Here is a 15,378-nt window from a genome sequence, read left to right as displayed (position 1 = left end):
TCGCTGCAGCCCTTGCACCGCCTGCACCGCTTGCTCTGCCTGCACTGCCTGCAACCCGCACAGTCCTCTGGCGCCGCGCTGAGCCGCCGCCCGCCCTCTTAACCTGCCGTGCCCGACCTCGCCGTGAAGCTGGATTCCCACGAGACCTCGCCGCCACCCCTCTCCCACTCGCCGCGCGAATCCACCGCCGCGAGCACGCCCGTCACCACCCCCACCCAGCACTCCGTCTCGCCGCACCTGGGCCGCGCCTCTCAAGGCTCGCCTCCGCTCTCTTATTCCTGGCAGCGCAAGCCGCACGAGCTGGTGCCCAGCCGCGAGCCCGAGTTCGACCTGCTGTTCGAGGACGCCGGCGACTGCAGCTTCCCGTTGTTCCCCGCGAGCCCCGTGCAGCACAGCTTCGCGGGCACCATGGCACAGACCGCCACGCCTATCGACATCCAGACGCCGCCGCGCTATGGCTCGCACTCGCCGCAGAACCAGACGTCCAACCTGACGTCGGCCCTGCGCGAGGCCGAGGCCAACCGCGAGTTCGTCCAGCCCTCTGCCCAGCTCGACCCCAACGCCCAGTTCCGCGATGGCCGCCCCAGCATGTCTGAGCGCCACGGCTCCATCAGCAACCTGCTCGGCACCTCGTTCTACGGCAGTGGCGCCCGCCCCATCTCCATGCGGGACCGTGGGCGCCGCGAGAGCACCAACATGGGCAGCTTCAACGGCGGCATGAGCTGGGGCGGTGTCTCCGTCGGCTCGTGGATCCGCGACGAGTAAGTCGAACCAGCCGCGCGGCGGTCCCAGCACCGCCCGCTCCACAAAAAAACACCGCGCTAACCATCGTGCCACAGCATTATGATGGCCGGCACCTCGCCTGCCCCCATGAACATGGGCCAGTCGCCGTCCTTCCACTCCTCGTCATATCTGCCCAAGATGGAGGCCGCCTTCATGAAGGACTTCACCTGCTGCGGCCTGACGCTGGCCTCGCTGCACGACCTGCTCCAGCACTTCGAGGAGACGCACGCCAACGCTCCTGCTGCCCGCAACCCTCAGCCCGCACAGAGCGGACTGCCACAGACGTCGGGCGCACCTGCACCGTCAATTGCCCCTGGGCAGACACAGGGCGAGCCTGCGATGAACACACAGATGGGCTTCAACCCGCGCTCAGGCTCCATGGGAGCCATGGGAGGCCAGCGCCAGCGCCTGAACTCCATGAGCCGCTCCAATCTCTCCACTGTTCAGGACATGGACACTCTGGACGACATGGACATGGACATGGACGGCTTTGACAACCTCGCCCCTATTGAGGAGACACCTGTGCAGTTCCCAGTCCAGCAGCCCCAGTTCGGCCAGCAACAGGGCCAGCTGCCCCAGCTGAACGTCAACCTCGCCAACAACATGCAGAACCACCAAGGTCTGCGGACATCGACACCTTCCACCCCATCGGCAGCACAGCAGTTCAACTTCAACAACAACCCCACTGTGTCATCCGTAAATACGCCTACGCTCGGCACCGTGCCCATGCAAAATCACAACCTGACCTCCCCCGAGTCCTCGCACCCTGGCACTCCAGCGGAGCTGGACATGGACTTCAGCAACTTCAACCCTATGATGGGTATGGACATGGGCATGACCGGCATGAACGGCATGAACATGAACTTCGGTAACGGCAATTTCGGCATGCCTGCCTTCGATAACAACGGCACAATCGACCAGCCCGGCAAGCGACTCTTCAGCAAGCAAGGCGGTGGTCTGAACCAGGCTCAACTGCAAGCTGCACTCAAGAACTATCAACTCGGTGGCAACGACCAGAGCGAGCTTGCACGGAGAATCCGCGAGCAGCAAATGCTCAACGGCGCGAGCATCCCTCAGTTCCCCTTCCCCGAGGAAGTGAAGCCTTTCAGGTGTCCGGTCATCGGCTGCGAGAAGGCGTACAAGAACCAGAACGGTCTCAAGTACCACAAACAGCACGGTCACCAGAACCAGCAGCTCAAGGAGAACGACGACGGGACCTTCTCCATCGTCGATCCTCTGACTTCCATCCCGTACCCCGGTACCGTTGGTATGGAGAAAGAGAAGCCGTACCGCTGCGAAGTGTGCGGCAAGCGATATAAGAACCTCAACGGCCTCAAGTACCACCGATCGCATGCTCCTCACTGCAATCCTGAGCTTGCGTTACAAAAGCTTGGGCTCGCTCCAAATATGCAAAGCCTGCAGAACATGCAGAACGCCAATGTTGCAGGAGCTGGAATGGGCGGGATTGACCCCTCCATGTTCTGAGCACGTGCGGTCTGGTACTCCAACCTCGCTTGTCCCTCCGTGCAGCCGCTTTGCACATTCACTTCCTAATACCCGATTGCGACGCACGCTGCGCCTTTCACGCATAGATTTGTCCTTTACGTCGCCGACGAGCAGTCTGCTGCCTCGCATTTGCATACGCAACTGTAACTTGGAACTCCTGGATACGTTGTTACGTTTTGTACACCTCTTTTCTTTCCAGTACATCTGTTCCGAGCTTCATCTCCCCACGCCAATCTAGTGTTGGTATGACGACTTGATATGCATTAGATGGTGTTTCGTCGGCTCTGTCGTTATTTCTGCGCAATATCCCATCGTCTTGGGTTTCGATGAACATGGGCGATCACTAGATTCGGTTCACACGGCGTTAATGGATTCTACAACAAAAGTTTTGAAATGGGGCTTTGCCCGCGTGCTCCCCCCGATGCTCCGTTTGTTCTTTGGCCTCGGCAAGATAGTCTATAGACGTTGAAGTCTGCTCACTGTTTCCTGTCTCAGGAGACGATCGGCTTCCTAATACTACACTCTACGATATCCACATCTCCCGCCCTGCGTGATACCTCGGGTATGCTCACTGCTCAGCACCTGCAATCTCCAGCCTCCTTCCTACCGCGGGCGCGATCTTCACTTTGACCTACACTGCCGCTACCGAAGCAGGAAGGACCTCGGCTTGGCGAGACTACACCAAGGATGTACTTGGAGACGTGTCCGAGCCGATATTGCCCAAGCACAGCAGACATGCAGTACAAGACACGGTGGTTACTCGTGAGTAATGAGACTAGTCAATGCACCACTGCAACAATTTCCGTTCGTGGAACTGCCTAAACACCTCGAGCACTGATGGCAAGGTGGAAGATGCTCGACAGGCCACCCCACACATTGCTGCATTGCCAACCAGCGACCACAAGGGTTCGATAGTTCGATCCCTCCTGCACATCAACCACGATTTCGGAACCATCGTTCCTACATTTTTGCCACGATGCGCCTCATTTGACGGTCTCTAAAGCCGGTGCCCACGTGTTGGACCCGCTTCTGCTAAATACACAGATGCAGGGGCACGGAGCTGAGCCTGTGCCACGCTGAGCCGCGTTTCTGCTGCGTGTCGTGCAGCGGGCTGGAGCACGGCTCTGCACTGGTCGCGTGTCCCTTGCAGGGCATCGCGGCCAACCAGGCGCTTCTTTTACCACATCGAAACCGGGGTAGCAGCACTACTGCTGCGCCTGGCCGCCGTGTTCGCCCGAGCGCACGGTTGGCTGCTCCAAGAAGACAGCTCAATATCAACTACCGTTCATCTAGCACGTTCACGTTGCCTAGGTAGGGTCGCCAGATTAGTGGCGTTGTGATGGAGTGGCAGAGCCGCATCCTTGGCAGCCACCCGTGGATTAGCGGCAGTAGGGATCGCACAAGACTCGGGGGCTCGGTAATCAAAGTGCGGCACCTCGCGACACCACTTCCACCAATCTGGAAGCCAAGATCGTATGCCGTGCAGCACAAGCGCCTTGTCGGGACGGGTGCGAACGGTTGAATAGCGCTTGGCACCACAGAACGCTTCGTAAGGCACATGCAAGCAAAGAAGATCACAAGCGGTGTGGTAGGTGCTGGCGTGACTGCTTGCCTTCGTCGTGAGCAGGTACGAACAGTCATGGATACGACGCAGATCCACTCTGAAAGGAGAACATGCGCAATGCGGTATGGGGTTGCGGGAATCTCCATGTGGGTGTTGAGACATTCGACTCAGGGCACCGGCAGTGAACAATGTGGACGGAGGCCCTTTGCGCTGCATGCTGATTGGACGCTTGAGCCACCTCAGCTCGCTCGAACTCCCGGCACTTCTATGCTCAACTTTGTTGAGCATGAGATATTACACCGTGAACATACGGTGGCTGCATTACGCCGTCGCCATAAGTTGCTGTAACGTCACAGTAGCCCTTGAGCTTATGATGGACGCCCTCGCACATGTTCCCTCGGCACTTTCCTCTTCTGGCTGCTTACCGGCCGTCCAGCCAAGCAGGCATTATGCTCACTCATGACTTGCAACTTAACGCTACCTACATCGCTCCGTCCCACCACACGTTGCTCGCCGTCCTCGCACACCACAGCATCCCGAGCGCCGTCCACCCACCACACCGGCGAGCCCGCGCCCCACCACCCGCCGAGCCTCACTGCTTACCCATCCCCCCGCCGCACCACAAAACGCCGCCTCCCAACACTCCTCCTGACCCAGTGCCGTAAACCTAGTCCTCCCGACGCCGGATTTTTCCAGACCCCTTCCAAACCCTTCTAGCGCCCCCGTCGCACCCGCCACGCCATGGAGCGCGCCACACCGGCGATGCATCCCGTGCAGCGCGCGCCGGCACCCTGGACACTGGGCGCCGAAAGCTATCTGCTGTTTCTGAAGCTGGGCGGTTTGCCGGCGGGGGTGTATGATGCGCTTGAGGCGGGCTGGAAGGATGAGGGTCTGGGACGGTTTGAGGGCGGGCTGGGCGGAGTGATGATTGTGCGGTACACGGATACGCCTGTTGGTAAGTCTGTCTTCTATTCTGGTGATGTGGTAAGGTGAATATTGCCGGTGTGAATGTGCGGTCCTTGAGGAGTGTGGGGCGGAGTGCTCGATGTCTGTGGTTCGGGTCATTCCCCTTGTTAAGATTTCCTGGTTTCATGGGACTTATTTTCTCGTATGAGGGGAACATGGTTGTAGACGCATGGACCGTGTTCTTGATGCCCCAGAGAAGTTCAAGAATATATCGAACCGGGCTATGCACGTTCCTGCACACTTCAGATGAACAGTGTGTCAAGATGCTGATGAAAGACCGGATACAGGAGGACCTCGTCTGTTGGCGAATGACTGCGTATTCTCAAATATCTCCTTGCTTCAAATCCATCACATTCACCATCTGGATGTGTGTCCGAGTCTCTCTTTCTGATTTGTGGTCCCTTCGTGCGTTGCAAGTCGCTGTGACGACACTGACATATCCAGGCCCGTACGATGAACTAATGCTCATACCTGGCAACTTCAGCGTGCCACACCCTTCATCTGGCCCACCCAAGATCCCCAAGAAGGCCTTGCGAATTGCTCGTATCTACGTCTCCCAGCGCACCACGACGTATAACGGGCGTCTAAACTGGAACATCCCCAAGCACCTTGCTCGATTCTCCTTCTCTGCACCTGTCACACCAGCCGCTGCCGCGCCGCCGCAAGACCTCACTGTCAAGGTCTTTGCACCCGGTACGCAGGACGGTGACGGAGTATCACCGTTCTTCGCGTGCAAGCTCACGCCGTGGCGCTGGGTTCCTGCCATCCCCTTCAATATGAGCTGGGCGCCTGTCAGCATGGTGCACGTCCAGCCTCCGATCCCAGAACCAGCAGGGCGCTCCAGGGCTGCTGCTGCAGAGCTTGAAGACCGGGAGAGCGGGGTGCAGATCGATCCGTACGACATCAGTCCGAAGAACGAGGTTGCGGTGGCTGTCGGGACGGACAGGTGGTGTGCGTTTGATATTGGTGGGAAGGTGCAGAGAGCGAGGGGTTGCTGGGTCGAGGTCTTGGGAGCGGCTGGGGAAAATATCGAGGGGGATAGGTACTGGCCTAGGGGGGTCAAGCCATGGAGCTTTGGTGGGTGGTTGGAGGATGCGGTGCTGGAGATTGAGGAGCCGCTGGAGTGGAAGCTCTAGTTGCGTACCTTGAGCTCATTTTCTGTCATTGCGGCCTGTTGTCACGCTGAAATTGATCACATCCAAGGCGCGGGAATTGTAAAGTGAAGGAGACGGTGTCGTCCAATTCCACGTCTGCCATTGTTTGAGGGCAACTTTCCACCGTTTACATGATCGTTACTAGTTTCTGCGTCCCTTCCCTATTACTCGCGACGCGACTCAATTTCAGCGCATACATACTGACTACCTTCACCCACCTTCTCTATACATTTGACATCACGATGGTGCCTGCTCCATACAGCGTCCGATGGACGTCTAAACTTATCCGCCGCGACTTGAAATGCATTGCTGGCAACTGTACCAGCAAAATCAGAGGTCTCTTCTCACCCACGTCCAAGACGCGTGCCCAGGCCGAATTCGAGATCAAGGCCCCATTCGACATTGAAGGACTCCACGAGCCTGCGCTCACGAGCGCACCTGCCGGCAGCTGCGATTCTACACTGTTCACGGATGCCCCCGAGGCAAATGTGAAAGCCTCCAACACGTTGTACGTACTTCTCGAAACAAAGCTCAAGGAGCTGTATGCCTCCAGAGACCACGATGTACCACATCATGAGCGCTGGCTGTTCCGCGGAGCCTGGCTCCTCATGCATCTGGCTACCCAATATTGTGCATCAAATCCTGTACACGACATCCTCAACGCCGGCTCTTCACATGTAGATGAGACCAGTCTGCTCTTAGACATCATGCGTAAGTCCACATCAGTCCTGGACAGCCGTTGCTAATGAACTCTGAAGAGCATAGCATTACAAACCCAATCGATCCTACAACGTTGACCACGAAGGGCAACGATGACTTTGCGCGATACGACTCTTTCTTCAGCGCTACTTCAACTCAAGACTCTCCCCTTGCCACGCCAGCACTCCTCTGGTATATTGTCTTCGCCGGAGCAACAGATAAAAGAAAGACCGTTCACGCCGCCAAATGTCTCATCGATCACATCTGGGCAGAGAAGGACGCGCTGGCAATTCTTGAAGTAGTAGGTAATCCCGCAAAACGACTCCCTAAGGACGATGGAATCGAACTCCGAAAGAGACTCGGCCAGATGCTACACCCCGAGCACAATGTGGTTGGTGACGGCCATTGACATCATGTATGACGAATTCCGCATCTGGATACGGAGTGCGACACCCATGGGACTCACTGTGTTGACGAACAAATTACGATTCCCCGCGCCATATTGCACCTTTCACTCCGAAGGAATTCTCGGATTTCTGCTTCGCATTTGTGAAACGACGTCTTGGAGTTCGGTTACATCCACCAATCACACGCAGCTTCGGGAAGGATGTCGTCGAGGAAAAAAGCTGATCGGTAGCGGCCGATACCGCTTTGCGACTTTTCCGTCGCTTGGTGCGCCAAAAGTGGGCACCTCTGCAACTTCGCGCCCTACGTGTCTGTGGGGAGCCTTGTGAGTGCATAAAGCTCTCTTGATGGTCAGATTCTGTATGCAATGTACCTCTGCCGGCTAGACAACTTGACTGCGGGCTTCCTCTAGTGGATGTTTCTAGCGGCCCGGCTCAGAGCTTTGGTCGTATATAGTCCACGCCCCCTCTTCCGTGATCTGCGTTGTGCAAAATCAAATTTTTTGGGGACTACAGCCATTTGGAGACCGGATCTCTCAGAGACAACTCATATCCATTGGGGCTTACCTTTATCGGGACACCTACCGCTCAGTGTGGATGTTTAACGATTACAAGCGATTCCGACAACTTGGATATTAGCAATATTCTCGACACGAGATACGCGAATACGTCACATTTGCTCTTGCAATTATCTTGGACTACTCTGAATGAGCAGTGAACTCAAAGGCAGCACGCCAGGACCAATTCCAGACGATCATAAACTCGAACCCATCAACTCTTATCCGGCCGCTGAATTTACTATCCCGCCCGCCGACACCCTTTCAAGATGCCGCAGTGCCCGAACTCACTCTGTCGATGTCCCGGTACGGGAGAAGTCGAAGCAGAATGAAGGACGTCCAGGTGCCTCTTCAGATGAAGAGAATCCATCAGTAATTTCCGAAGATGAAGTCACCTACCCCGAAGGTGGTTGGGAGGCCTGGCTCTGCGTTCTAGGATCTTTCTCCGGTCTTCTTGCAGCCCTGGGAATGATGAATACGGTTGGAGTCTACCATAGCTATCTCGCCGAGCATCAATTGCGAGGCTACAGCGAGAGCTCGATCTCTTGGATCTTCTCCATGTACATCTTCCTCTCGTTCTTCTGCGGGCTCCAGATCGGACCCATCTTCGACGCACACGGTCCCAGACTCTTGGTGCTCGCTGGGAGCATCTTGTTGTGCCTGTCGATGTTCCTCCTCGGAATTTGCACGCAATACTGGCACTTCTTCATGGTCTTCGGAGTCCTTGGTGGCCTAGGCACGAGCCTGATTTTCACGCCCGCTTTTGCGGCTGCCAGTCACTTCTTCCTCGTAAAGCGAGGCAATGCAACAGGCATCGCTGCTGCCGGAGGCTCACTTGGAGGTGTCATCTTCCCGCTGGCTCTGCAGCAATTGCTGCCCAAGGTTGGGTTTGAGTGGGCAACGCGGATCATCGCTTTTATCGATGTGTTCTGCTGCATCATTGCTTGTATTTTCATCAAGTCTCGACTGCCTCCCAAGCCTGGACAGTCTGTCTTACCTGACTTCCGGATATTCCGCGACAAGTCGTACTTGTTGCTTACAGTTGCCATCTTCTTGATGGAGTGGGCACTTTTCGTTCCCATCACGTACCTTACGACCTTTGCAGCATCAAGCGGTGCCATGTCGCATGCATTCTCGTACCAGCTCGTTGCAATTTTCAACGCTGGCAGCTGTCTCGGACGGTGGGTCCCTGGCCTGTTAGCAGACAAATTGGGCCGCTTCAACTGTATGATCGGGGCGCTTGCTGTCTGCGGAGCGACATCGTTGACCTTCTGGCTCCCCGCTGCAATTCTCACGCCTGCCACATCCAACACTGCGGCGACCATCAAGGCCCTCTCGATTATCTACGCCGTCATCTTCGGCTTCGCATCCGGATCCAACATCTCTCTGACTCCAGTGTGCGTTGGTCAGCTTTGCGACACGAGCCAATACGGACGCTACTACGCTACTTGCTACATGGTCGTGTCATTCAGCACGCTGACGGGTATCCCAATCGCTGGCAGCATTCTCGGACAGACGTCCGGCGGCTCGTACTGGGGTGTGGTCATCTGGACCATTATCTGTTATGTGATCTCATCGGGCCTCTTCATGTGGAGTCGTTCTATGCACGTTGGCTGGAAGCTCGTCAAGTTCTAGGAGTATTTGCACTTTATGTGCCGTGGGGGTTAGCTGCAAAATGCGTTTTAGTGCAGGTGTTAGTGTTGAGAGTCGTTGATCCTTCAGAGAAACGCTGGGTGTAGGAGGTCTGATTCGAGGAAAGCATGGCCCCCTTGGGTTGTTTGGTTCTAGTAGTGTACTTATGCCCTGCGCAGGGCGACGTTCTTTAATGAAAGCGCTTTGTTCCTCAACCGTCTTTGTGTGATCAATCTCTCATGACTCCCTGCTCGTTCAACAAGACTTCTCACGGTGTACAATCTCAATAGTACTATCATATCGGTAATTTCCCTTTGCTCGCACGGAACACCTTGAATCCATATTCAATACGAATCGAGTATCACAAAACAACCTCTATCCAGCCTTTCGAACGATATCAAATATAGAGCCCGTACCTACTGACGATTACAAACATGGAATTGCTCTTCGTGTACACCGACATACAGCCAAGGGCCCCAGCCACGCCTTCTCCACAAAGTCCAGTGTGCCACTGGCATGCAACTCCCAGCTCGTCTTCACCAGATCATATGTATGCACTTCATCCGTATTCACATCCAGAGCGGAGACCATGACGGCGTATTCCTCACAAGTAAGCGTGAGGATCCATGGCGTGGAGAAAGATGCAAACAAGTGGTGCCCGTGTACAGGAAACTTCCATGCAGGTTGGTTGGGGCGTGCCTGAGGCAGTCGTTTCGGAGACTTGGATAGTGGCTTCGCTTCAAAAGTCTCGTACATTTGTGGCCTCGGATCGTAGTGTAGAACAGTATGCAACCCATACTTCTTCAGAAGTCATCAAAGAATGGAATTATCATCGGATCACTGGGCTTCCATTCTGATTTCCAAATGCAAGATGCTCACAGTGAGGATTTTTGGTGATCACGTAAGACGGGGTAGGTGTCTTGCGGTTTTCTTGTTGGGACCGTAGGGTGCAAGACATGCTGTTACATCCTGCCTGGTCACATTTATCGAAGATAGTGCCCGACATACCGTCGTCATTGCAAGTCCACTTATAAAGTACAAAGACCTCTTATTAGCCAGGGTCATGATCGTCAAGGTAGGGCTTCCTATCCATGACCTTCTCAACGCAGCTCTGATATCGATTTCCAACTGATACCATATTCCTGATGAGATCAATCCAGGAACCCTACAAGCGCCTCTAGAACTTCTCTCTCCGCAGCCTCGACCTCCAGTACTCCATCCAGTTGCGCCTGCAGCGTTCTCTTGACGTCTGCCAGAGTCTCATCTGTCTCCGCTAACCCTTGAATGATGGCCTTCTTTGCTCCTTCATCCTCCGCCACTAACCACCCAAGCGTAGCGTCTATCCTCTGCAATGCGTACAACCCCTCGCTCAATCGCAATGGAGTGTTTTCTGCTTCCAGCTCATCGCGTTCCTCTGCAGTCAGCCCTTTCTTCCGGCCTTCCAGGCTCTTATCGAAGGTGGAGAGCCTAGTAACGTACTCGCGTCGCAGTGTGATGAGCTTGTTGATCTTGGCGAAGTCATTCTCGAGGAATTTCGCCAGCAGTCGGAACCGAGAGTCGCTGTTTCCTGGCAGCGAACGGAGAAGTGAGGAGAAAATTCCGAGAATGTGTTCTGTCTGGCTAGGATCTGGCCGTTTCGTCTTCATAAATGTGCTAAAGAGTGGTTTCAGGCCGCGTGCGTCAACAAATCTTTCGCAAACGCCGACATGTGCGGGCGGAGAAGCGTCATCAGCGCTGGCACCATTCGAGGTGGGCGCTTCTGCGTAGGCGCACGCATAATCTAGCACCTTGAGTGCTCTGCTCTTGCTTGTCTTCCCGTCGCGCACGAGCAATAGACAGAGCTCTGTGCCCTCGGCTTCCAAGAACTGTGTCTTCCCAATTGGCTCTTCGACCACGGAGGTCAGACAGTTGAACAGGTTCTCCATGTATTCTTCCTCGTCGCTGTCCTTCTCCGGGTCATCCCTTCGGTAGGGCGCAAGATTTGTGAGGAAGATCTCGGCGCCGTTGGCTTCGGCAATGAGCGTTCGGTTTGGTCGCGATGATTGTGTAAGGATGGAGAGAATCTCGGATGCGTACTGCTTGTTCTGTGTGGTGGGCTTTTCCGGTTTCTGTATGCGCCCCAGGAGCCAAGCGACGAGCGCTTTCTCCCTCCCTATCATGTCGGTATTCGAAGGCTGTGACAGCAAGTTCTCGAGAACGCTGAGAGAGTGGTATACACCAGAGGCGTCGGTCGAGTCGTTTTCGTCGAAGCGCGAGAAGTTAGAGATCAGCAAGCTGAGCAGATCAGCCTCCAGAAATGCTGCGACCAGCGCATCCCACTGCTCTTGCTCTGCAGTTACGTCTTCATCCGTGAGCTCTGATATGATCTCTATTGCAGCAATCGCGATATCTGTGTTCTCGTGTGCAAGCAGCTCGACGAGCTTGGCGGCCGCTGTGCTGTTTGCGAACTCCTCGTATAGCTCTGCGTGCTCTGAAAGTATGCTCATATCCTTAATGCCATCGTCTAGATCTCCTTCTGACTCCATGAACTTTGAAGGATCGCTCTCGTACTTTGCGCGTAATGAAGCATTCTTGTTGACCTTCTTCTCAAAGTCGCGCGCCAATTTGCGCACCCATGCTGCGTCGTACTTTTCCTCTCGTATTACATCTTCTCCGTCTTGTGCATCCAAGAAATCCATAGCATCCTTCGCGTTCTCGTCCAGACCGCCGCCAAAGAATCTACCATCCTCGTCATCGCCAGGCTCTTCATCTTCGAAATCGGGTGGAAGTGCAGGCCCTGCCTCATCGTCCTCGTCCTCATCTTCTACTTGCGCCGAGCGCTTTACGTCGCCATCTCCTTGTAGTTTCGCGGATTTGTAGGCTTGCGACGGGTCGGCTTCGATGGGATTTTCGAACTTGCGCTTCGCGCCGCTGTGGCTTTTGAAAAGATCGTCTATACTTGACATTTTGTTGTTATGGAGCACGAGAGGAACCGAGAGCAAGACCGCTGCACAGGCTGAGTCAGTTGTTTTGCTTGAGCATCTTCAATCGCGAAGCTTGAGCTTCCAGCTAGCGCGTCATCCGTTCGATCTAACCGCATCTAGGCAAGTGCGGTTTTGTCGAAGCAACACTCTCACATTGCAGGATGAACGGCGGACGAGGGATGTAAGCCAAGTATTCGGACTTACCGGCGACGAGATATCCCGTCAAGATGCTTTGACGCTAGGATCTTGTGCATCAAGAAGAAGGCATGCACATAACACTTAACATACCTTAACTTCGTGAATTAGCTTGTCAGCTTCTTCAGCTGCCAGCTCCTCATTACATTCATAGAATGCCGCTGTTCCAGCGTGTACAGAACTACCACGATAAGTTGTTTTCACCCAAGGGTCGCTGGACTTGTTCCAGGGTTTTATGAATTAATCCAAGTACAGTACAGGTGAGCGCCAAATCTCAATCGTTACATATCCTATCATTGAAGTCTCAAGGCTTTACTTTACAGTATAGGAGGTTGGTTTATCAATCTATATGGCACGGCAAGTTTAATTTTTCTGTATTGTGTACAACTATGTACCTGGCGGACGATGTCACGATTCTTTTGGTTCGCACTTCACACTTGTAATCTCACACGCATCCGCGTACCATCTGGCCGCTTAAATGCACCAGTACCCCTTCACTTCAAACGATGTCTTGCTGACCGTTGCTGTATCTGTCGTCGTCTTGTTCCATGTACGATTCGTCAACTTGCTCCGGACTCTTCGCATTTGCTTCCTTCCTCCATCCAAAGTTCCGCACCCAAGAATGGCTGGGCTGCTATCAACGCAGCTGCAAGGCAAGAGATAAAAGATTGGTAACATTACTGGGAAGAGTGTCTTATTAGTGCAATTACACTTTAGTGGGGGAATTCAGTTGTATTTCAGATCCCTACTGCCTGTGCTAAAGAAGATTTCAATCCTTTAAAACTGCCAAAAGGCAACTCGACTGTGCCAGGGCGCGGTGGCTACCTCCTCGTCTTTACGTAGCTTTCAACACGTCGACCCACGCCCCAGGTCTCAGCTTCCCACCTGCATAGCCCTCGTGCAGCCACTTCTCGCCATCGAACCCAAATTCTATCAGGGCGTCTTCGCTACCCCCACTCACCCTGTCCGCTCAGTCCGATAGGCACCTTGCCTTTACCCTTACCCTTGACTCCGTCCACATACCCGACTGGGAATTGAATGCAGGGGACGCCTGTGAAGTTTGCAAGCCAGACGTATTCCATGTTCTTGAGTTGCATGTTGGCGTCCGTCATACCGTGAGCCAGGTCCGCTTCTTCGATCGGCCAACCCGCATTGGGAGTTGTGGGTGTGACGATGATAAGACCTGGATGCTTCTTGAAGAGGTAAGCGAGGTGTTCCATGATCACATTGCGGACGCGCTGGGCGAGCAGAAAGTCCGTGGCTGGTGTCTGCCGGGCCACGCTCATGAGGATTCTGTTGGCTGGCGTGAGCTCGTACACAGAGGTCTTGTGACCGGATGCGCCTTCTGCAAGAATGGTCATGGCATGGGCAAGCTGCCCCTGATGAAGAAGAGGGATGCTGACATCCACCACCTGGTAGCCAAGCTCAGACTGCAAATAGTTTAGAGCCGAATGGCATGCTTCTTGGACAGGAGGATCGGCGCGCTCGAACCACGGCTTGTAAATACCAAGGATCTTGTCACGGGGGCCTGTAAAGGCTCGCGGTGGTTGAAACTCAGAGGATGGGTAGTTTGAAGGATCCGGCTGTGCGAGAACACGGTATGAGATCTCTAGGTCTGCCATGTTGCTTGCCAAAGGACCTCGTACCGTCACAGACGTGCCATCATTCGCCAGAGGAGCCGTTGAAACTCGGCTGTGGGATGTCTTGAGTCCATAGAGACCGCAGTAGTTCGATGGGATTCTAACAGAGCCACCACCGTCTGACCCAATTGCAAAGGGAACAAGTCCGGCTGCGACAGCGGACGCCGCACCTCCAGATGAGCCTCCAGTATAGTACTGTTCATGGTACGGGTTCAATGGCGTCCCCCAGATAGGATTGTTGTTCGTGGTGTCCATACCCAGCTCATGCATGTTAAGCTTGCCGATGAGAACAGCACCCTGCTCTTCGACCTTCTTTACACACCAGCTCGTCTCCGCTTCGTGTTCTCTACCATCCGTGTAGTCATGACTGGTACCGATGTACCTCTTGTAGCCCTTGACCTCAAGGTCGTCCTTCACGGCGAACGGAACACCGTCCAATATGCTCAAGGGCTTGCCAGCCTTCCATCTCTTGGTCGATGCCTCGGCCGCTTCTCGAACAAGCTCAATCTGACTAGGCATGAAAGCTGTGGAATGACGCGTACGCTGTTTTGAGTCTCTACGTATAAGAGGTAATAGGGTCTCTACCACGTCGGTCGGTGTGTGCGTGCCGCTCGTGTAGGCATTGTTGAAGTCGGCGACCGTGTAGAAGCGATCCTTCGTGTCTATCGGTGTGACTCGCAATTCGTTCACATTAACAGGCAAGATAGGTGCTGCATCAAGAGACGCCGACACTGGGATTACGGTTGGATCGTATCGAGGTTGTATGCCGACAAGCTCCTTGCAGCTGCGCAAGGAGCTGAAGCCTGCGTTGCTCCATAGCAGGTACGGCAGGCCAGGTACTGCGGCAACACTCCGTCCGTCAGTACATTTCGTATCTCGAACGATTTGGCACTTACATGCTTCCAAGGTAGTTCAATGGTGTGCCTTTGATCACAGGGTTCTTAGCTGGGGGTGGGGGTGTGTAGGGAGCGTCGCGTGCCGTCGGTGTGGGGTAATTCAGGAACCGTGCCGCCGTAGCATCATTGTTCGACATGATTGCAGTACTGTAGGCCTGGAGTGTGATACGTGTAACCGAGAAGAGTTGTCTGAGCCTCCGAAGTTATGTGAGGCCTACGCTGGCTCTCACGTTGCAGGACAATCGGCAGAATAAGATTGTGAGCTGGATGTTCTACTACGCGACAGTAACGTAGGGAAAATGTACAAAAACTAAGACTTGAACAAATATGAGCTGTGAGTATTGTTGTATCTACAAGTCCTGTATCAAATTTGGTCAGCTTGTAGGTCGCTTATCCGCAGCTTTTTCAGGAAACTGGTT

At 54.5% G+C, this 15,378-nt stretch overlaps 6 protein-coding genes across 6 annotated transcripts; 4 read left to right on the top strand and 2 right to left on the bottom strand.

Moving 5' to 3' along the window:
• Positions 1–129: 129 nt before the first annotated feature.
• On the top strand, positions 130–2,268 carry C7974DRAFT_302009 (uncharacterized protein; the record flags this gene model as incomplete). The annotated part of the gene is made up of 2 exons (XM_046137879.1): positions 130–761; positions 840–2,268. Coding segments are annotated over 2 exons (2,061 nt in total), but the record flags the coding sequence as incomplete, so codon positions are not given.
• Positions 2,269–4,368: 2,100 nt separating this feature from the next.
• C7974DRAFT_117832 (uncharacterized protein) lies at positions 4,369–6,076 on the top strand. The gene is made up of 2 exons (XM_046135101.1): positions 4,369–4,808; positions 5,264–6,076. Exons 1-2 carry the CDS (start codon positions 4,595–4,597, stop codon positions 5,953–5,955), a joined length of 906 nt encoding a protein of 301 aa, XP_046002122.1. The 5' UTR covers positions 4,369–4,594; the 3' UTR covers positions 5,956–6,076.
• A 137-nt stretch (positions 6,077–6,213) lies between these two features.
• Positions 6,214–6,779, top strand: C7974DRAFT_386851 (uncharacterized protein; the record flags this gene model as incomplete). The annotated part of the gene is made up of 1 exon (XM_046141106.1): positions 6,214–6,779. A coding segment is annotated over one exon (506 nt), but the record flags the coding sequence as incomplete, so codon positions are not given.
• Positions 6,780–7,349: 570 nt separating this feature from the next.
• C7974DRAFT_386849 (major facilitator superfamily domain-containing protein) lies at positions 7,350–9,480 on the top strand. Its single transcript, XM_046141105.1, has one exon. The coding sequence runs from the start codon at positions 7,784–7,786 to the stop codon at positions 9,266–9,268; it is 1,485 nt and encodes a 494-aa protein (XP_046002120.1). The 5' UTR covers positions 7,350–7,783; the 3' UTR covers positions 9,269–9,480.
• Positions 9,481–10,089: 609 nt separating this feature from the next.
• Positions 10,090–12,272, bottom strand: C7974DRAFT_386848 (Catenin-beta-like protein). The gene has a single exon (XM_046141104.1). The coding sequence runs from the start codon at positions 12,208–12,210 to the stop codon at positions 10,417–10,419; it is 1,794 nt and encodes a 597-aa protein (XP_046002119.1). The 5' UTR covers positions 12,211–12,272; the 3' UTR covers positions 10,090–10,416.
• Positions 12,273–13,132: 860 nt separating this feature from the next.
• C7974DRAFT_117605 (amidase signature domain-containing protein) lies at positions 13,133–15,191 on the bottom strand. The gene is made up of 2 exons (XM_046135099.1): positions 14,960–15,191; positions 13,133–14,913 (listed from the first exon to the last, which is right to left on the bottom strand). Exons 1-2 carry the CDS (start codon positions 15,094–15,096, stop codon positions 13,371–13,373), a joined length of 1,680 nt encoding a protein of 559 aa, XP_046002118.1. The 5' UTR covers positions 15,097–15,191; the 3' UTR covers positions 13,133–13,370.
• Between the last annotated feature and the right edge of the window lie 187 nt (positions 15,192–15,378).

This window comes from Boeremia exigua, assembly GCF_020726555.1.
Source record: "Boeremia exigua strain MPI-SDFR-AT-0100 chromosome Unknown C7974scaffold_2, whole genome shotgun sequence".
Lineage (NCBI taxonomy): Eukaryota > Fungi > Ascomycota > Dothideomycetes > Pleosporales > Didymellaceae > Boeremia > Boeremia exigua.
The sequence above is the reverse complement of the archived record's forward strand: the minus strand, read 5'-3'. Positions and strand labels throughout refer to the sequence as shown.

Bases quoted from the DNA above. Each gene is read 5' to 3' on its own strand.
- C7974DRAFT_386848 (XM_046141104.1), bottom strand. From the start codon at position 12,210: ATGTCAAGTATAGACGATCTTTTCAAAAGCCACAGCGGCGCGAAGCGC.
- C7974DRAFT_386849 (XM_046141105.1), top strand. From the start codon at position 7,784: ATGAGCAGTGAACTCAAAGGCAGCACGCCAGGACCAATTCCAGACGAT.
- C7974DRAFT_117832 (XM_046135101.1), top strand. From the start codon at position 4,595: ATGGAGCGCGCCACACCGGCGATGCATCCCGTGCAGCGCGCGCCGGCA. The intron at 4,809-5,263 runs GTAAGTCTGTCT...TGACATATCCAG, and splicing joins GTACACGGATACGCCTGTTG to GCCCGTACGATGAACTAATG.
- C7974DRAFT_117605 (XM_046135099.1), bottom strand. From the start codon at position 15,096: ATGTCGAACAATGATGCTACGGCGGCACGGTTCCTGAATTACCCCACA. The intron at 14,914-14,959 runs GTAAGTGCCAAA...TGACGGACGGAG, and splicing joins TTGAACTACCTTGGAAGCAT to TGTTGCCGCAGTACCTGGCC.